A 21,607-nucleotide genomic window follows, 5' to 3' on the forward strand; every position below is an offset into this window, starting at 1 on the left:
ATCTTTATGAAATATTTCCTCTTTTGCATTTGCTGACCCCTTTCAGGACTGGTGCATCGGTGTCTCCTCAGGAATGGCAGCTGCCTGGGGCTGACTTTGTGACGAGCCCCTGAAGAGCGTGGATCTGCTGTTTGCTCTGCATGGCAAGGGGAGACTGAGCTCAAAAGGCAAATGCGTTAAGTCACAGCTTTATTTTTAGGTTGAGAGTAAGAGTGTATTTCTGAGAGAGATACTGACCATAGGGTAAGCTGGAATTAACATTTACTTTAGATAAGCTTTGCTATCGACTAAAAATAGAAGTTGGTTTATGCATTGCTACAGACATCCTGCAGCAGGATCTGGATGGTTTTCAGAACGACCCTTGTGGTTGCAGTAATGGTTAGAGGAGCCAATAAATGCAGTGGGCAGAAGATAAAAATAACTTCATATCCTTTTGACAAGGTGACAGGTTCTCCTGACGTCTTGTGGCACTCCTGCTGTCAATTAATTGTGAGCATATTTTGGCTAATGTATTACACTGCGATGTCTGGACTGACTTACCATGTGCTGGAGAAGGTGATTTTAATTAAATATCTCACCTGATTTCATGTGTATGGGGACCAACACGGGCTGGTCCCAGTTTTGTGAGAATGTTTCTGCAAGTCTGTATGTATGCACAGGGAGGGCAAGGAGGCATCACATATTCTCCCTTTTTCTGAAGGATCTGCATTTCTCTTAAATCTGAGGTTAGGTGAAGCTTGAAGTATCTCTTTCCTATGGAGGAGCCTATAACCATACCATAAAATTGATAATTGTAGCTGTTCAGTCCTTCTTACCCAAGCAAAGGGGCTAGGAGCATGCAGCTTTGCTTTAATAGTGATGCTACGAGAACTTGACAGCAATCATAGAATCCTAGAATGGCCTGCATTGAAAAAGACCACAGTGCTCATCCAGTTCCAACCCCCTGCTATGTTCAGGGTTGCAAACCAGAGCCACATCCAGCCCGGCCTTGAATGCCTGCAGGGATGGGGCATCCACAGCCTCCTTGGGCAACCTGTTTCAGTGCCTCACCACCCTCTGATGAAAAACTTCCTCCTCATATCCAACCTAAACCTCCCCTGTCTCAGTTTAAAACCATTCCCCTTGTCCCATCACCACCCACCCTCACAAACAGCCGTTCTCCCTCCTGTTTCTACGCTCCCTTCAAGTACTGGAAGGCCACCATGAGGTCTCCCCACAGCCTTCTCTTCTCCAAGCTGAACAAGCCCAGTTGCCTCAACCTTTCTTCATAGGAGAGGTGCTGCAGCCTGCAAACAAATCAGCAGGCAAACCACAAAACTCTGACACTGACCTCCAAATTGGTCTTATTATCTTACGCTGCTGGTCTATGGGTGGCAAGGTTGTTACCACCAAATTGCTCAGAATGTCTCTTACAGCAGGACTGTTCACTGAGATGTGAGAATAATGTGAACTGGAGAGTTTGCCCCTCTTTCTGTTGTTTGTAGTGAATGCCACTGGAGGATTGCAAAGTTCTTGCCTCAGTGCCACCGTTTTTAAATTGAATTATGTCCATAAAAGCTTCTTCTGGGATGGGGGTTTGGCAAAGTATATTTTATATGTATATACTTAAAAAAAACCTGTTGGCATCAACACAGTACTCTTCTTGTTATCCAGATGCTCCAATTAATGTTTTTCACATTACTAAGCTAGATAAGTAGGCCTCTTCTGGCATATCTCATGCTGATAACAAATCCTATGTAGTCCCACAGCTTACTTTTCTGAACTACTGTCTATGTACAGCACACACCAAATTAAGCCATAGCATAGCAGGCCATTTAGGAATAACTGGGTCACAGAAGGGTCCTGCGTGTCAGAAATTATTTAGTTAAGGGCTGAAACTTCAACTGCCCACGCACAAAACTGCAGAAAGTGTCATTTCTGGAGGGGTAGAATATATTTGGGTCTCTCAGAGATGATAAATAGGTTATTGTTCATCTGAACTTTTCACACAAGTATTGTATGATAGTTAACATGTGTAATAATAAACATGGAGTGGCCAGCTAATGAGAAGCAGATGTGACAGGAATTCCAAGCAAAACGTTTGAAAGCTGTGATGTAAATTGGGCTTTTTGACAAGTGGTCCAAGCTCAAGTGACCACCAGAGTTTCAGAGGAGCATATTTACAAGGAGAGGCAGCACTTTGCTGTATAAATCTGTGAGGTTCAATGTAGCACAGAAAAACGGTGAGCCATAGGACCCACTACATGGCCAGTATTCATGACTTTGTCATATCTAGTACACTTTTCCTCTTTGTGCTTTTTGTTGTGGTGTAGTAAAATGCTTGCAGATTTGCCCCCTTGTTCTGGGCATGGTTATGGAGATGGATATATTGTTACCTGGCTTGCAAAACAGACACCAGCTGGGGATGCAGTTAGGGCATTTAAGAAAACTGTGATAAGAATCAGTTGTGGCTCTGCCTCCAACTCCCTGTTTCTTGGATACTGATGCAAAAACTGTCTTTTGTAGCAAGTCTGATCTCCTTGTGATGCTGGGCAAAGAAGGCTAATCCGGAGGGAGATTTGATTTATTGTTTCTCTTGGATGTATTTCTCCAGGTAGCCTAGCACTTCTCCCAGGAGCCCGGAGCAGCGAGACTTGTAGGGGTGGGGAAGAACTTCAGTGAAAAGTCACAATTTCACCATTCACCTCCTTTATTTATAATACCCGTGAGGTTATTAAGAAGATTATGGGGAAAAGATAAAGGCTGGGGCAGTGCCTTTTGAAACCTATTGGTTTGTTACATCCAACATACTAAGTCTGTGTTGTAAATTCTGCTGTGGGAGAGAACTGGCTGATTAGCCAACCACCATCGCATCAGACAAGACTGGGATAATGCTGGCAAGCAAGTTCAGTTACAAGCGTATGCACAAAGGTATGTATATCTATTGCATTTTGGCATCCAACATCAAATAAATTGAGGCAATGTAACGCATGATGTTATGTGGCTGTCGTGTAAAAATAAATACTCAACTTAATGGTTGTGTTTTAAAGTACCAGACATTCATACGCTTAGGAAGGGCTTTAGTATGAGTTGCAGGATCAGCTAGTTTTTGTTTTTGTCCTCACAGGTCTTCCACGGAAGTTTTTTTGTAGAGTAGGACTTAAATAGCATTTAAACTTGTGCTAGACCTTTACAAAGGTCACTCTGCTCCTCTGGTGAGGAGAAAATAAACTTGATCAAAGAGACAAGTTGTATGCAGAGTTTAAAGAGCAGAACAAGTATTTCATAAGCAGGTTTTATGAGGTGAGTAGAAATACTAAATTTGAAGATGTAGATAAGATGCATTATTGCTGTTTAGATTAGCGAGAACACTGAACAGAAAATGTTCACTGGGTGAGAAGATGAGGCAAGAAAAAAGAAAGCTACAAGAAGATGCTTATGAAATCTAGTACTTGAACTATGGTGTCCTTCCTCACAGCAGGTAACAGCTCTGCACATGAGTTGTTCTGCTGCTTTTTTTTAAGCTTTCACTCTGTGGTGAGGTGCTCAGGTTGACCTAGAAATGGCAGTTCAGTACACTTAGGAATTTATTTGTGTTGTGTCTTGTTCTGCTTTTATTCTAGTTTTGGGCACATCTGTAATGTACACTCAGGGTAATTTCTGTGAATCACTTTTCTCTTGGGTGAAATTCAGTAAAAACAGAGAACTTTGAAAACAGGATCCAAATCCAGCTGCACACAACCCAAAGAAGATCACTGAGAAATAGATTGGTTGCTTACTCTTCATCTCCACGGATGTTCCTCAGGTAATAATGACAAATAAAATAATGATGAGCCAACCAAACTCAGGTTGGCTTCAGGTTGGAAAATTTCTTTTCAGAAAGAATGGGGAGGCACTGGAACATTCATCATTATCTGGATTATCATCATTATCATCATTATCTGGATTAATCTACTCTAGATGTCAGGCTAATACATAACAATAATTCATTATTTAGGTAGAATGAGGTGCTGGGCCTACATTTAAGTACTTGCAGCAAATACACCATTGTTCCTTCTGTTTTTTGCATCAAGTGTTTCTTCTGCAAAAGTTTGCCATGAGGAAGAGCTTGCTGCTTTTTCCATATCTGGTGGATCACTCCTGATCCAGGTACATCAGAAAACAAATGTCTGCTGGCTGCTGATGTGGTTTGGAGCCAGATGAAAGCAGTTCTACTGAGGTACGATGCTCTGATCTCAAGATACTGTCACTGCCCTTCCTGCTTGCCAGTGGCTCGTAAGGAGGTGGGTAGATTCCACTTTACTTTAGCTCAGAGATTTCAGAAAGCAAATTTCCAGAATCAAGCAAATGGCTTGATTACTTTTGTTGATGTTTTGTTTTTCTGCTGCTGTTGTTTTCTCAGAAATACTGTCTCCTCCTCTAGTTTTCTTAAATATGTGGACCAAACTCAGGTTGGCTTCAGGTTGGAAAATTTCTTTTCAGAGAGAGTGGGGAGGCACTGGAACAGCTGCCTAGGGAGCCCAGCTGAGAGATCCAGTGTCAACGTTGTTTGAAACCATGAGAAGTGTTGGTCATCAGATTCTGGAAGCAAATGGCCTTGTGATGAGGGAGGCAAGTGAAAGTTACAGCTTCCATTATGCAATTGCCAAGTGCTCAGTCAGAAAGCAGCTGCCAATGTTTCTGCACAAAACAAATAAGCTGTTTTTGGGGAATACTAAATGGGTATTGTAAGGGTGTTCCTCGGGTGGATGGAATTGTCTCATTTGTGGATGATAGGCTTTTATGAATTCCATCTTAGAAAAATGGAAGATTAAATACTGAGTTTTCCTCTTTGCTTAGGCTCTCTTTCCTCTGTGTTATATCTTGTTGATAAGAGATGTTCAACTGAAGAACTCGATTGAATTTCCTCAATACAAAACAGTGTGAATTCTTACTGTAGTTGTCTTTAAAGTCTTGCCTGGGAGAGACACATTTCACACAGGCTTGTTGATGTGTTTTCTTGCACAAGAACAAATTTGAAATCTTGATTGCTGTTCATTGCTTTGAGTAAGAGTCAACCATTCCTTCTAGCCATGCTAGAGCTCTGCAATGAAAAGACGTCAGGAACAGGGAAAAGAGGAGGGAATTTGTGGAAGGACATGCACGAGTCCTAAAGCTGATTGCATAGAAACTCTGCTATTGAGTTTAGCTGGCTAAAAGCACTGTGTGCAGACAACAATTTGGCATTACTTGGCTATGGAGCTGTGACACTTCTGTGATAGTTCCTCTGCTCAACGCAGAGAAATTGTGAGGGAAAGAGTGAAAGTCAGCGTTCTGCCACAGAATGATCACTGAATCGTAGAATCATTTGAGTTGGAAGGGACCTTTAAAGCTCATCTAGTCCAACTCCCCTGCAATGAACATGGACACCTACAGCTAGATCAGGTTGCACAGAGCCCCACCATCCCTGATCTTGAATGTCCCCACGGATGATGTATCTACTACCTCTCTGGGCAACCTATTGTGTGTATCACTGTCATACTTCTCCTTATATAGAGACTAAATCTCCCCGCTTTTAATTTCAAACAATTTTCCTTTTTCCTATCACAACAGACCCTGCTGAAGAGTCTATCCCCTTATTTCTTATAACTCCCCTTTAGGTACTAAATGATCCCATAGCACGTGTCAGCAGTACAAACAGGAAAAGGTTCAGAGAAAGCCAATAGCAATCTTATGGTTGGATTTGATATCTCCAAGGTCTTTCCAAGCCTAAATGATTCTGTGATATTTGTTAGTTGTGTTTCAGGGCTGTCATTACGTTTTTTGTTGCAATACAGTGATTTAGGAGGTACTGACAAGGGCTAGCTTTGGAGCAGTGATGTTAGTGTTTTTGGAATTTCTCTGAAGTCACATGAGAGAGAAGTTTTCTCTCTTGACCATTGTTTTGTTTTTTCTTAACTCAGCTGCAGGTACTCCGAACTGCCTTTTTGTGGAGCTTCACTTTTCCTTAAGCACAGCTCTCCTGCTGTGCTGGTCTGTCTCCTTCCTCACAGTGGTCCTGATGGGCACCTGTCAGTGGAGGGTAAGGACAAGGGGCTTCTCCATTGTATCCCTTACAGGTGAGGTCCTGAGTCATGTTGTATTTACTTTTGAATATATTGCTACATGGCTTATTTCTGACTTTATGACTTACGTACACGGGTCCTCCTGTAGACACTCTAACATATATATCAGAACAAAAAGTAAACAGAAAGAGAATTTCATTGCAGTATATTGCAAAACAAAAGCGTGTCTCCCCTTGTTACGGTGATAAAAGCTTTTGGTTCTGCTGATCCCTGGGTTGTGGTAATGAGGTTCAATCACCTGAGCGACCAAGGACATGGTATCACTGGTGTCAGCGTGAAATAAAAACATGCAGTGACAACTCTAGCACTGAGGCCAATGCTGGTGAACAAAAAGCATTTCAAAATAAGCCTGTGTGTGGTTCTACAGTGTGTGTGTGTGTGTGTGTGTATACATGTATTTAAATACATAGCATATGAATGAGTACAACGCCGTTGTAATTCTAACTATATGCAAACAAATATGTGATGGCTGTCGGAAAATGTGAGAGCTGCAAAACTTGACCACTACTTGCTGTTAGCAGTGCATCCCTCTGAGTCCCACTTCAACCCAAACACATGCTTAGTTTCAGCACTGCCATCCAGTTCCCCTTAAGTCAATAAAGCATAAGCACGCACTCATGGTTAAGCAGAACCTAAATGAAGCATGCAGCACTGCTAAATAGAGGCAATTGAGTGCAGGCCTACTGTGTGACAAAGAGAATGGAGAGATCCAGATGTACAGAAGAAAGGATCTTAACTGTATGAAAGGAGAAAAATGTAACTGATGTAATTCTTTTCTTGTACTTGGCTCTGATAAATGTATTCAGTTTCTGGTATAGAGAATATGATAACTGTTTTAGAAATATGTTTTGCATCACATGATGCATTTTCATTTGGTCAAATATTGACCATAAATCAGGTTGAAACATATCCCCAGTACTGAAAGCCTGGGCAAGGTTTACAACTAACGTTAGTGCAAAGTCTCCAAGAGGGTAGAAGAATGGTGAATCTAAATTACTAAATTAATGGGATTGCTGCTGAAATGGTACAGTTTAAGAATTAAATATTTGAAAACAGAAAATTTTTATATATATATGCATATATATATATATTTTTTTTTTTTTGCATGTGAGGCTCTGAAAATTATGGCTTTCCAATCTATTCTTCTAGCTGTCATTATGTGACAAGAATTTTGATTAAGTTCCAAGCTTCTATATCACCTAAGATTTGTACTAACACGATCCCCAATCCAGATAAAGATTTCTGGATTCTGAATCTACTTGGAAAACTCTGATAGAGCTCAACAAAAAAAGGTAAGATACGGTGGCTTGAGAGCTAACAGCAGTACATGTAAGAGAACCATTTTCTTGATTCCCTGTTGATTCCTCCAGCTGAAGAACTGGCTACAGCAAAACAGAAGAATGAAGCATTAGGACTTAAGTGAGTATATAATCCAAAGTGATCACTGTAAACACCTCAGTCAAATTTACAGCGGAAACTTCACCTGATACATGCTACCTACCATAAGAAATTCCTCTTGCATTCTGGTTTAAAAATTGAGGAAGACATCTCCTCCTCTTAATGGAAGTAATAATTGAATATATGGTTTAAATAACGATAATCACAGTCTAGACTTGCTGGTAAATCTAGATGATTTATGATTTAATACCTGACACTCGTCAACACTTGTAGATTCCATGAAACAAATAGGAGGCATTACTTTCAGAGCAACCTATGTATTTAAGTTTCAATGCCACACTCTTCTCCGTGACAGCTTCAGCAGCACTGAGGGCCTGGAAAGAGGAGAGAGAAGTCTTTGTGCTTCTCTTTACAGTGTAATAAAGGTGACTGTGTCCTTCGCTCCTGTTCAACGGAGATGCAACCAGGATCAATCTTTTTAATGAAGCCACAATGAAGGAGGAATCGAAAAGTTTGCTCTCAGCATGATTTGTGAGCAGAGCTACAAAACTGTCTGGAAAATTTCTCCTCCACAGAAAGACAGGAAGAAGCTCGGTCTCCTCAGCCTATTACAGTGGAGTCAGAGCATGGATTAGATCATAGAGCTCTGTGGGAACAAGCTAAAAATAAACGACAGCATTATCATGAAGACTGATTTACAAACATTTACCGACTTCGTTGTACTGAGCACTGGCCAGTGAAATATGGAAAATGCCTGTGAAGAATCAGCCGGCTTCACTGCTGTGATGGGAAAGCTTTAGCACAAGTTTGCTTCAAGCCACCTCGCTAAGCACAGAGTGATGCAAATGTGTGGGTTGTGGCAAGGAGACACAGCAGCTGTTCTGTCAGTGAGCTCATGGGGTGCCTTCCCATGGCTGTGCACCCTGAATGACGGTGCTGAGGTGGGAGAAATGGATATAGCACAGGCAGACATGTTCCCCTTTTCTTTCTCCCCATGTGGGAGCACATCTGAGTTCACTGTGGACGTGGAACAGCCTACAACTGAATGTAAAACCTGAACACAATAACATCGCTGGGACACCACAGCACTAAATGCAAGGAGAAGCAAACAAGTAGCATAGCAAAAAGAGGTGTCCTAAAGCTAAGCAAGGTATTTGTCAAAATAATGAAAATCGAATTGAGTTGGGTTTGTGCAGCGCAGGAGAAAAGCTGTATATATTTAAAATAAGAAATTATTAGATGAGAAGTTGCACTGTGGGAAGAGACCCCCAGGAGGGGAACTACCTGTTAAGAGTGAGTCTTGATGAACCACGTCTACGTGCAACTGATGCTGCAAGAAATTCAGACACCACGCATTTGTTTTCTCTCTTTCCTCAGCCGGAACATCATTGTGCTTTTTTTTTTTCTCCTTAGCTCTGCAATTCAAGTTATTAATGAACAAGTATTGTCAAGGGAGTTTTTGCTGTAGGTCATCATTTTACAAATAACTTTTCTAATTTAAAACTTGATCTTGAGACCAATTACTGCCAAAATACAGCACCTTAAGTTCCAGTTAAGTACTTAATTAATATAGATAAGTGTAAACTACAAATTGCCCTTATGATGCAGGTATAGAACTTCCCTAGACAATGCAAACATCAAGGTTCAAGCAGACAGAACAGGGATATAGGATTAGCTACATCTGCATTTCTAATTTGAATAGTTCATTAACAAAGAGCTGGCATGATATTTACTGTTCCTTGTTCTCAGTGCTTACTGCTAGCATCGTCTTCATTTGAAGTACATTATTATTACACTCACAGTTGCAGTTGGATGCTTCCCATTGCTTTCATTTCTTCCACGGCACGCCAAGATTTTAATATTAACATTTAACATTAACATTAAGCTTCAAGGTCTAACCTTGCAGTTTCTGCTCTGCCTGACAAAATTCCCATTGGGTTAAATGTTGTGAGATTATTTCAGTATTTGGATGCACAGTAAAAAAAGAAGAAAAAAAAAAAAAAAGTGTGGAGGAGATGGGAGTATTCCTTCCCTTTCTCTGTATAATCCTGCTTGCCAGGAATGGAAGCAAAACGACCTAGCACACTTCCATACCGTCTCAATTCCAGGTGAAACAAGCCCCCGTGGGAGCACTGCAAGGTGAGAGACAAGCTGTGCTCATCTCATGCAGCCACTTTGCTCCCCTTGTCTCTCTGGAGATGAATGAGCCCTTCCTTCTCTCCAGCCATTGCCAGCTCACATTTCCTTTAACTTCACTGGAGAGCTGTCTAGATCGTTCAGTGCCTGGATAATTAACTGAAAAGCCCCATTGTTTTCTTGCTTCAAAGTGCAGAGAATTTGGCTTGGTAGTGCTAATGGGATTGCATGTCATCTGTGGAATTTGCTTAATCACTGCATATTGACTTTCTGGCTAAATCAGATTATTTTAGCCATATTGATTGGACAGTAATAAAACTGCCGTGAAAATCTTTTCATTAAGTGTTATAAATATCCCTGCTAATTCAATGAAAATGCCCCATTGTTTCCATTTGGTTCCCTCATGATTAAACCAATTCTTTCAACTTGCTTGTACAATGATGTCTGAAAGTATTGAGAAGTGACTTCTCCATTTTATTTGATATTAAGCACGTTGCCAGCTGGTTTTAAAAGTGGAGAACATTCACTGTTCATTTCCACATAACCTGTTGTGTGTGCATGCCTACAGGCAGAACTGTGTGGTTTGTGGCAGGAGCACGTCCCATTCACTTGTTCAACCTCTAAAGGTGATGCGTTGCTACGTCATCCTCACTTGCAGTTGTATCCCCCCAAAATTAGAAAATTGGAGAGTCAAAATGTCCCATTGCTTTCATAAACCGCTGTGAGGATGAGCTTTAAAGAAATATTCTGCTAAGCTTTCTGCAGCACGTGTAAACTGCACTGATGGCTACAAACCTCCCTTCCTCTGCCGACTTTTTCAGCACCCAGTTCTGTAATTATTGCTGTTCTATTAAACTTGTCCCTGGTATATTACTCTGCTGACCTCTACTTTCTAGCATCACGGTCAGCATGAAGAACGTCAGCTTCCAGGCAGTAACATCTGTACATACAAACAGCAGCAGCATGCTTGCTCCGTGGATGAGGACACCCAAGGTCAGTGCTTACAAACAATCTGGAGATGGCTTTTATCTGATGAGGATGCTTACCTGCAGGAACAAGCTACACTTTTGTAAGAGCTACATCAATAGCGTGAAACAGCTTACCACAAAATTACCTCCTTGCTGAACATGCATTCTCAGCAGGAACGCACAGTCAGCTCCATCCCACCTCAGGAAATACTGAGAGCTTCCTGAGAACTTCCTGTGCTGAAAGACTGTTCTACCTTCAATAAAGTTTTCCCACAACAGTTCTCAGCCAGCCCCAGCATCCAGAACCCACCTCTGCATCCCACTGTTGCTATCTGAAGCACATTCCCTGTGGAACACCAGGTGTCAAACACACTCAAGTTGTGCCTACGCCAGAAACTTTGCTCTGTACGTCCAGCTGCTTGCCAGATGAAGCAGTCTCCAGCACATCAGAGCTCCTGGCCCCTCTCCTGCGTTCCCTGGAACCTGCTGTGCTTCTCCCAGTGCAGCTGCTCACAGATGAGAAGAGTACATGGGCTCACATAGCTACAAGAAGGGCTAACAGCAACAAGTAGAACTGCCGGTTATCTCTGAGGGAGCACTTCTCTCAGCTCCCGGGGCTGATCCTCAAGAGCACGCTTCTAAGCTCACTTTCACTGGAATCCCGAGGGGAACCTGCAGCTTTTTTTGTTGAATAACACAAGCGTGGGCTCTGCAGGGCTGCGAGCTGCACAACACCCTGCTTGCTCCTGCTGCAGAAGCACGTGGCTGCTGTTGTACCCACTGGAGGTGGTCACCTTGCCTTGGCTCCTGTCAATTTACTGGGCGTTCACTCATTTTCAGTCGCAGATAGGCTATTAAAGTAATACTTTACACAATTACTTTCAGCTTAGCCACGAATGCTGCCGCTTCACTTACAGCTCTGGCGGATGTTTGCTGGAAAACAGTGGTCTGGTCTTCCTTCTAGGTGCATGCTTGTCTGTTGCTCCAGTAAAAGACCCCATCTCTTCCCTTGATTTTTCTCCCAATCCCTTCGTTGTGACATGAATCAGGCCCTCATTCACTGCACCACCACACCCAACTCGTGGTGCCTCGGCGGTAAGCAGCCCTGGTCCCCCATCACCTCTCTGGGGGCTTGGGGAAGCAAGAGAGCTCACGGTGAGGAGTCAGATTGAACATCAGGAGAAACTTCTCCGCAGGAGGAACGGCGCTACATTGGAACAAGCCGCCTCGGGAGGTGGGGGACACACCGTTCCTGGAGGCATTCAAGAAACGTGGAGAGACAATGCGCCGCTGAGGGACACGGTTAGTGGGTAATAGTGACTGTAGGTGGACGGTTGGACGAGATGATCTTCGAGATCTTTTCCAACCTCCGTGATTCTACGGATCCGCGACAGACAGCGCCGGACAGACGCAGCCCGAGGGGATGCAGCCCGCGGCCACCAGGGGGCGCGCTGCGGCGGCGCGTTGCGGCGGGGCGGAGCGGGGCGCGCAGTCCCCGCGGGTCGCGGCGCGGGGCGCAGCCGGACCGGGCGGGCAGCGCAGAGACGCGGGGCGGGCACAAAAGCGCGGCGCTGAGCGGCGCCGTCGAGGAGTCGGCGCTGGAGCGGCTGCGCAGGGACTCGCAGGGATGCCGGCGGGGCGGCGGAGTTGGACGCGGGTGCTGAGCGCGTTGCTGTGGGTGGCCTTAGCGCGTTGCTACAACGTGGACATAGGACGTCCCGTGGTCTTCCGGGGTCCCAACGGGTCTTTCTTCGGGTACTCGGTGCTGCAGCACTACCACGACAGCACGCGGTGGTGAGTAGCGGGGCGGTGGCGCTGAGCGAAACGGGACCGAGGAGCGGGAGCCGCGTGCCCCGAGGGCGGTGCCGGCCCGGCTGCGAGCGCGGGGTGCCTCCGGACCGGGGGACCGCGGGCGTTCGCTCTCGCCCCGACCCGCCGCGAGGGGCTTGTCGTGCCCGTGGGACTTTTAGTAGCGACGGGGGACGGAAAGTTCGCCCGCATCCGAAAGAATCGTGCCGCTGGCGTGCTTGTCCCGGTGGCTGGAAGGAGCCTCGGAGCGGGCTCTGCCTCTCCCGGTCTGGTGAGAGGCTCTTTGTTAGAATTTAAGCTGCTTTCTCTTAATGGGACCTGTCCTTCTAATGTGCCGCTGCCAGAGAACGTCCACAGAGCTTCTCTTTATCTCCCGCGCCGACGGCTCAGCTGCGGTGGGGGAACTGAGGGGCACTGTGATAGACATAAGCGTATTCATGCCGCGTCCGGTTCTTTAAAAAATGGGCTTCTTTCAGCCCCCCTCCTCCCCCCAGCCCCCCCGGTTAAGACGAGTTGTGCGCTCTGCCTTTTGCATAGCGGCTTTCACGGGGCGGTCGCGGCCGGGGGCTTCTCGGGCCGCTTCACAAAGAAAGAGGAGCGCTCGGCTGGCAGCGCTGCTCCGCTGGGGCAGGAGCGCCGGGCTGGGGGTGCGGAAAGCGGCCTCTGACGGCGGGTGGGCGAAGGCTGGGGAGGTGGAAGGGGTGCAGTGCGTAACGGGAGCTATCTTCGGCTGGCACCTGCTGGTGTGACCCTTTGGGGCGGGTGGAGGGGTGCAGGTACCTGCGACGTGCCGCCTGTGTGGGAATTGAGGGCACGCATCTGCGACGCTCGCGTTTTGCTCCCGGTTTCCACAGTAGAGCTTGTTTGCTGAGGAGCACCCAGAAACAAAAGACGTCTGAGGTGGCCGAGTGGTGTTACACGGATTAATCGGGGGTTATCCTTGACAGCTAGGAGCTCGGTGTGCTCAGAGACGGCACCGGGCTGTCAGTAATGATGGGGAAAGCCCTTCTGTCACTGTGGAACCGGGGAGCTTGTTTTCATGGCTGCTTCAGGGTCCCGTGCCTAGGGGAGGTGATAACAGTTAGGGGAGATACAGCCAAAAATATTCTTATTTTTCACAAGCAAACGCTGGTCACAGAATCATAGAATCACTCAAGTTGGAAAAGACCTTACAGGTCATCGAGTCCAACCATAACCCAGCCATACTGCCCTAACTCTAACAACCCTCCTCTAAATCATGTCCCTGAGCATCGCATCCAAACGGATTTTAAACACATCCAGGGATGGTGACTCCACCACCTCCCTGCGGAGCCTATTCCAGTGCTTATACACACATAGAGTATCATCCAGTGCTCGTAATACATAGATGGAGTCTGAAGATGAAGGCCCAGCACTGCGTTGTTCTGGTCTTCAAAGGATATGCAGCTGCCTTCCAGTTTTCTGAAGCTGTCACTCTGTGCTGGAGGGGCAGTGTCAGTTTTAAGTGCTTAATGAGTTTCTTCTGGAGAGCTTAAAAGATCTGAGCATTCTTTCTGGACATTCAGGCCATTGAAGGACTGAACCCTGGTCAGTACCATTAGCTTTGTCTTCTTAAGGAGAAGGGCAAGAAGGCTTGTGGTGTTGTAAAGCACTTTTACAAAGCCACATTCATACTGGACAAAGCCTTACTACGGATACCACTTCAGAGCATAAAATCTCCATTGTGAAGTGATTACAAGTTGCAAATAATTCAAGGACAAGATGCAATCTTAGGTTTATTGTGTGAGTGCAGAGGAAAATGGTTAGCAGGATGGGCGGCAATCTGTCGGGTTTTTGTGTGCGTAGCTTTTGTGTGCAGAGCTGTGGCATGCAAAGCTGTACAGCTGTTTTCTTGGTTGGTTTTTGGGTTAATGGGTGATGGTTTTTCTTTCAAAATGAGATAGGCTGGGGACAGGATGGGGGCTGGTATACCAAATAGGTGTGCTGCTCCTAAAGTGACGTCTCATAATAACACTTTGATAAAGCAGATTCTCAGCTACAGGACGCTGTTTTTGAACACAGCCTCCACCTTGAGCAATGCAGTTTTGCCAGTGATGAACAAGAGCCATCGTGCTGCATTCGTAGAAATCTGCACCAGTGGAAGTGACCTGCTGTCACTGATGCCACTGCTGAAACGCATCACCCACCACCTCACTGTGCTCATATCCACTCTTTGGTCTTCATAAATGTTCAGCAACTGTTGATGAGTGCCATTTTTTCTGCATGGAGAAATTCAGTGATCCACCTGTGCTTCAGATGCACTCCCATGTCAGACGCTGTTTGGTCAGGCTGCTCCTCTGCTGCCATCTGTTATAGGGCAAGAACATGTACTAGAAAACTGGTGGGAAGGTTCAGCCCCTGCTGCCATACCCCCACCATCTACCTCTGATGTTGTGGGCCAACGCAATAATATAGGAGCCATTACTTTTGGAGCAGCCCTTGTATGTAGTAAAAAGGTTTGCTGTTCATCCCACTGTAACATGCAGCTGCTATTAACAGCCATAGTGTTATCTGTGTGTGTGTGTGTGTGTCAGTTTTGTTCTTAGCTTTATAGCTTTTCTTTCCATGAAGAAGCGTTATGGTTTGAGTTTCTCACATTTCCTCGGCCTAAGGACTGCTGTGGGAAGTTAACCTAGGTTAACTTTGAGCTGTGATACTTCGGTCATATGTGGCTTGCAGGGTCAGCTTGGCACTGTGTAAGCCTGTAAAAAATGTGATCACTGCTATCCAGAGCCATCTTTTGCCTATGTAAATTTATTTAATGTGTTAACATGCTCCAAAGCATTGGAGTGTTATCGTGATAGCTCAGGGTTTCTTAATCTTCATTGCCCCAGGGCCCAATATTCCCTAATGATCATCAGAGCATCTTAGTTGAAACGTGTTCCTCTCAGCAGCCTGTCTGCTTTTTAATATACGTGGAACTTCACTGTCTCATAATAAAAAGGCATCTGTAATTGCCAGCTCTTCAACTTCAGTGTTTCACTCATTTTTCCACACCAGAAAAGCACTTACCTGCATTGTTTGCTACAAGCCTGTAGATTTTAAGCAAATGAGCTCAGAGTTTTTTTTTTCTTTTTTTCTGAAGATTTATATGGACCAAATATTCTGCATGAGGAGTGTTTCATTTGAGATGTTGTGTCAGATGCAGACCCAGAAATTAAGATGGAATATGAGTGTTCATCCTCCTCTACAGTTGTGATGCAGGTCTGTGCCTCTGACCTGTCTGAAATAGTTAATCCCAGCAATCCTTCCTTCTATGAGTTATTTGTGCACAGTTTCTTTCTCAGGAGTAGCTTGTCATCACAGATGTGCTGAGGTTATTGTTTTTCTGACAATGCCCCATTTTCCTTCCTTACCCGGGTTTTGTGACTGTAAATCTAGAGAGATTTACCCAGCTCCCTATCGTTCCCATTTCCAGCAAAGCAAGGATCCAGGTGGTTGCTTGCATTTGGAGCACAGACAAGCTGAAGTGCTTCTGTTCTCTGGAAATAATTTTCAAGCTTGGACTAAAGACCCAGCAGAGTGACCAAGAATGTGACTTTCTCTGCTTTTGTGAGGAGACGATTCAAGAACAAACAACGTCAATTTTGCACCAGTAGAAGACGTCAGTGATGTGACATCTCTCATCATTCTTTTATTAACTTATTAATCTCTCTCCTTTCCCCATCTTGCTGGCACTCCCCCAAATCCCTCAGCAAGTCCAGGTTAACAACTTCATCTTTTCTGGCAGCACGATCCGGCACTAAAAAGTAATGGAGTCGGTTTAGCTGCACGGCATCCTGCTGTGAGAATTACAGCAAGGAATGAGCCTGGCTGTTGTGCTGCTGCTGCACCCCTTCGGCCCCATGCTTTGCTGGATTCTGCTGCTGCTGGAACACGGGGCTGGTTTTGCATCTCAGGCTGGTGGGTGCGAGTTGTTGGGGTACGGTGAGCGTGTGGGTGACCCACATAAGACGTGGGAACAGATCAACCTGGTGAAGGATGGACGCTGTGTTAACGATGCTGTGCTGCGTTGGTGATGCTAGATAGAGTTGGAATATTTGGAGAAGGTGGGGAGTAAGGGCTTACTGATGTTGCTTACAATCTGCCGCCCAAATAACGTTCCTCCCACTTCTAGTTCTGCACATGCTGGATGAACCACTGGGATTTTTATTCTGAGGGCTTGACGTGTGGCAGAGACCCTTCTGATAGGGAAAAACCCAAGCGGGCTGTGCTGGTGGGGCACTCTCTCCTGGTTCTGCCTTTGAAATCTGCTGTGGTATGTGGGGATATTTAAAGACCTTTTTCCCCTGCCACTTAACATTGCAGTGAAGTGAGGTGCCCACACTCCACAGTCCTTGAGCTGTGATTGCCTAATTGCTGCTGGCGTGCTGCGGGCTGATATTCGGTGTGTTTGGCATCCCTCCATGCCGTTGGGCAGCTCGACACTTCCCTTCACTGCTCTTTCCACTAAATGTGGCACTTAGCTTCCAAATCCATATGTGCTGAGGGTCAATCACCAGCAAAGTAACAGTTACTGTTCTGCAGGAAGTAATTTTAAGGATGCATAATTGCCCTGTGGCCAGAAATCTCCTTGTCATCCATTAATACTGGCTGATGCGGTGCCTGTGTTGTGATTTTTGGCTGCACAGCTGCAGAGCCATCTCCATACAGATGAGGATGTTTGTCCTTGACCATGTGGGTGTAGATTCAAGAAGAGAAAGTTAAATGGCCTCTCTGCTTACTGCTTCTCACAGCAGCTTACGTACCAGTACTCGGTTCACAGGGTCAGTGAGATGTAGTCAACTCTTAGAGATTCCTGTGCACATCAAGTAAAAGAGACCTTAAAATGGCTCCAAACTGCACTTCTACTGCCCTTGGTTCTTCCCCTTGGTCTTCAGGGGAAGGTGATTCCTTTCCCCTGGTTGGGTTTCCTGCTCAAGGTGTCTCCCTGCAGCTGCTCACAGATATCCCAGGGGCTTCCTGCACTGTTAGGGCTGTGGATAACCTCTGCAAAGAGTACCAGCCTCATCGTGAGCCTTTGCAAAAGGTTGCAAGACTGCTCATGCTTGCTTTCTGACAGGACTCCTAGAGAAGTCCTGATGAGCTCTACCACAGCATTAGGGTATTTTAACCTAGGGCTGTGTTGGATGGTTGCCTGATAATAGCAAAACCCTCAGAGTAGTACTTCTATGTCCTTTTACATATCCGTAGTGTATTATTATCCTTAGAGTATTTAGGCCGGGCAAGAATGCACAGTGCTGAATCACAAGAGTATACGAGATTCTAAGGCTTTATTTTCTAAGGTTTGTAAATGGTACCAAAGAAAAACACCTTTTCTGGCTGCAGCGTTGTTTCATAGAAATCTCAGAAGATTTCCAAGGTGTTTTAACATGTAGGGAAGACACAAAACGGACATTTGTTTTGCTCAGTGAGCTTCAGAACATCAGGATGCAGAAGAGTCTTCCTCCCAGGTCTGCTGAGGAGTCTTGTGACAGTTAGATAGGTGACCTTCTTCCAACAGGTTAAACGCTTGTGTACTGAAGCTAGCTAAAGATTTAAGGGAATCTTTTATTAACAAGAGTAATAGGCTAATACTCCAGCCTCAGTTCTTTGAATAAAGCTGGACTGAGTGGTACATGGTCAATGGCAACCTGAGCAGCCAAAAGCGTGTGGCCCAGCAGATGGGGACCTTTGTGCCATCTGCCCAAAGGTGACTTCCCAGGGTCTGGGCAAGCATGGTTCACATCAGCCAGAGTGGGAAATCCAACGAGGCTTCAACCTCTGGAGGAAGTGCAAGAGTGAGTGAATGAAAGAAGATCCTGAGATAATACAGAGTGTGGTGCAGGTGAACTGCCAGTTTTAGGTGTCTGCTATTCAGGACAATCCAAAATAGATTTGCTTCTGGCACATGTTATTGCTGCTTCCTTGTGCTCAGTCTGTATGAAGAGATGGCCACAAACTGTTTTCTGAAAGGTCTGTTCACTCAAGACAAATTTGAGTGATGTGATGTGTGGCAGTGGCCTACTCAAATCTGTAATTGCCATTTTTTTCCCTTTTAGCTTTTTTTTTTTTTTTTTTAACAGAACCAATGAGTCTTTGTGATTCATGCTCCTTAAGCTCTGTCTGGGGTTCTCCAACCCGAGGTATCTTTTGTACTAATTGCTGATTCAGATTTACTTTTTTTGGGTTAGAAGAAAGCTTTGTTTAAACTGGAGGTCAGCACAGCTTACCTTATCTTATTTTTCTAACAGTTCATAGAAACAGTTTCTTGCCGTTTGCAATTTGAACCTGTAACTCTTTAAGCTAGTAATATCCCCCCTTATTTGCTTTTGTTAGCCCTCACGGATGTCAGTAAGTGAATGACACACATTCATTGCCTGTGTAAATGAAATGACTGGCATCTGATTTTCTGCCTGCTGTCTGCGTGGTGGGGTTTCCATGTCAGGCTGTTATTTCTGGATCCTTTGCTCTGACTCCACAATGCGCTCAGGTCTTGTAGGCTTCAGCAACTCAAGCAGTTCAGCCATTAATTCTTCTCACTTGTGAAAATAGGACCCGTGGTATTTAGGACAGCCCCACTGAACTTGTCTAAGTAATACCACTTAACTTGTGAGACTTGGGAAGAAACAGTCACTCAGTGTCAGGGATGCTTTTCATTTTTTATTTCCATCTGCCATGGGATGGTTTTGTCATATCTGGAGAAGCATGTTAGAGAAGAATCACCTGGCAGCAGCTATTTCAGGTGGCCCGGGTTGACTGGGATACATGCATGCCCCAGGTCTCCCTGAAGAGGTGATGATGGGTGCTGGTTGGCTTTGGAGCTTCAGATTGGAGGCTGCTGAGGAGGATGACAGAGGGGTCATTTAAAAGAAGGAAAGCTGCTTTTTTGGGTCTGATATTGGGCTGCTGATCTGTGCTGTGTGTGGGCTGTGTACAGGGATTGACTTTGCAGCAGTAGTTCCCTTGGCTAAACCAAGAAAGGTGCCTCCACTGTAAGTAATGGCCAATAGCAAGGCAAGGCACTGTGGAAGAAATTTGCTCCTGTGTTTTGTGTTTGTTTTCAAGCTGTAATTACATAAAATCTTCTGCTAATAGAGTGCCTCAACTTTCTAAGCAATCATTAATCTTTAGCTGGCTGGAAACATTCAGGTTCAGGTTTTTTCCTCTCAGGGCTGTGTATTTTAGGTCTTTTTTTTTTTTTTTTTTTTTTTTGTAATGCCAATAGAGATGTAGTTAAAGCTGAGGAAAAATAGATGGGGCTGCTGTTATCTGTCTTAATACTTTCCTAAATGCTACCTGCGGTGAGAAAAGGAATTGCTTTACGAGTGTTGCACTCCTAATGGAAATTTAATTTATTAAAGTATTCATGGCTTTCATGCCTTCACTAGTGGAAAAATGCTTTTACTGTTGGTGGTGTTGTCAGTTTGTGAATCAATGTTATCATTTTACAAAGTTTCTGGCAAAACTGCTTTAGCTGAGGAATCCCTGGCAATGTGAACCTTGATGTTGTTTGTTATTTTTTATTTTTTTTTCATGCAGTTAGTAACTTGTTACTTTGTGCTTGGTTTCCAGGGTCTTGGTTGGCGCTCCCAAGGCAGACTCTAGATACAGCACCTCTGTTCAGTCCCCAGGAGCAGTATTTAAATGTCGAGTCCACACCAATCCTGACAGAAGATGCACAGAGCTGGATATGGGTCGAGGTGGGTAGCAGTGATACTTTGAGGGGAGGGATCACAAAGCACCCCATGTGGCTAACAGTCCTGCCAGCCTTAAAGAGGTCCCAGCTTTCTCTAAGCGAGTCCTACTTGTGCACTGTTTTATGTAGTCAGGATTGACTCTTCTCAGTCATACTGTCAGAATCAGCCTATTCCCAAAACTTTGATCTAAAACCTTCTGCTGGATTCTGATGGAGAAATTGAAGTCATTAAACATTCCAATTTTCTTGGTCATGTGATTAACATTATTTAATTCTCCATCTATCATTAAAACTATGTTGGTATCATTTTATAAATCTTTTCATGTTTGAGTTAAATAGGATTTGTTTTTATGAAGCTTGTGTAGATTACAGTAGTACTTTAGCTATGTTTGACTTGTCCATCTACAACAGTAAAAAGCATGTTTAGTGGATTCACAGATATTGCCAGTTGGGACTAAAAATGTTGTATAATCAAAGGATATCAAGATGGCTATAATAACAATATAATCAGGAGAGTTAGGCAAAGTAGACAATGATAACAAAAGAAAATAAAATGGAAGGCTTACCCTTTGGCTGGGCTCACCACAAAACACCAATAGAGGCAATCTCCAGAAAAGATCCTTCCCCTCTGGTAGCCAGCTCTTAAATGGGTCTAGGAGAGGTGGAGCCTGGCTCCACCCCTTCTGGCAGCACAGGTGAATTGCCTTCAGCTGTGCTCCTCTGGCTGGCTCATGGCTCACCTCAGGTGATCAATCAGGTTCAGGCCGTGACTCAGCAGTTCCCATACAAATGTAGACCTCATTAAAAAAAAAAATAAATAAAATAAATGCCCCAGATCTCATTTTCCAGGATATTTTTGCTTTGATTGTATTCTGGAAGCAATTGTATGTGTATTCCACTAACTTCACTTGGATGGCTTATTGAAGTAAAGCTGTGGGCATGCTGCAATGGAATGCAGGCCGTTTGGAATAGAGTCTGTCCTCTGCTATGGACAGTGTCTGGTAACACTGGGAGCATCACCCTGAGTAGTGCTTACAAGAAATAATAGTTGGGATGAAGGGAAAGGAAAAGTACTGACAGGCAGATGTTTGATGGCAGTCATTTTTCCAAGAGATGTCTTTCTAGATGCTTATGTCTCCCTGCCTTGCTGCCGTTCTTTTCGTCCTGTAGGCAATTCTCGGGGCATGCTCTGTGGAAAGACGTGCAAAGAAGACAGAGACGATGAATGGATGGGCGTGAGCCTGGCTAGACAGCCTAAGGCTGGTGGAAGTGTGCTGGTAGGTCCGCTCTTCTCTTTGATCTCATTAAAATCGTCGCTGCTGTCTGACTTTAATGCTAAACACATCAGAATTAATGCGTTTGGTAGTGACTGATGGAGTCCAGCTTTATGGGTGGCAAATTCTGTAGTCCCTTCCTTCAAGCAGAAGGAAAATGAGCTCCAGCAGAAAAGCTGTATTTGTAGACGAATGACTTCAAAGCGATCACACCTGACTTGTGTCACCTAAGGGCTTCCTCCC

General features: G+C 44.7%; 1 protein-coding gene across 1 annotated transcript in view; it reads left to right on the forward strand.

Moving 5' to 3' along the window:
* Nucleotides 1-12,212: 12,212 nt before the first annotated feature.
* The window catches only part of ITGA9 (integrin subunit alpha 9), a gene marked incomplete at both ends in the record, with an annotated part of 210,110 nt that continues 200,715 nt past the window's right edge, over nucleotides 12,213-21,607 (forward strand). Inside the window, 3 exons of the mRNA XM_079538592.1 lie at nucleotides 12,213-12,379; nucleotides 19,967-20,094; nucleotides 21,261-21,367. Of these exons, the coding sequence (XP_079394718.1) occupies nucleotides 12,213-12,379; nucleotides 19,967-20,094; nucleotides 21,261-21,367 (402 nt within the window). The remainder of the gene's footprint in view (nucleotides 12,380-19,966; nucleotides 20,095-21,260; nucleotides 21,368-21,607) is intronic.

Source organism: Tetrao urogallus (assembly GCF_951394365.1).
Source record: "Tetrao urogallus genome assembly, chromosome: 7".
Classification (NCBI taxonomy): domain Eukaryota; kingdom Metazoa; phylum Chordata; class Aves; order Galliformes; family Phasianidae; genus Tetrao; species Tetrao urogallus.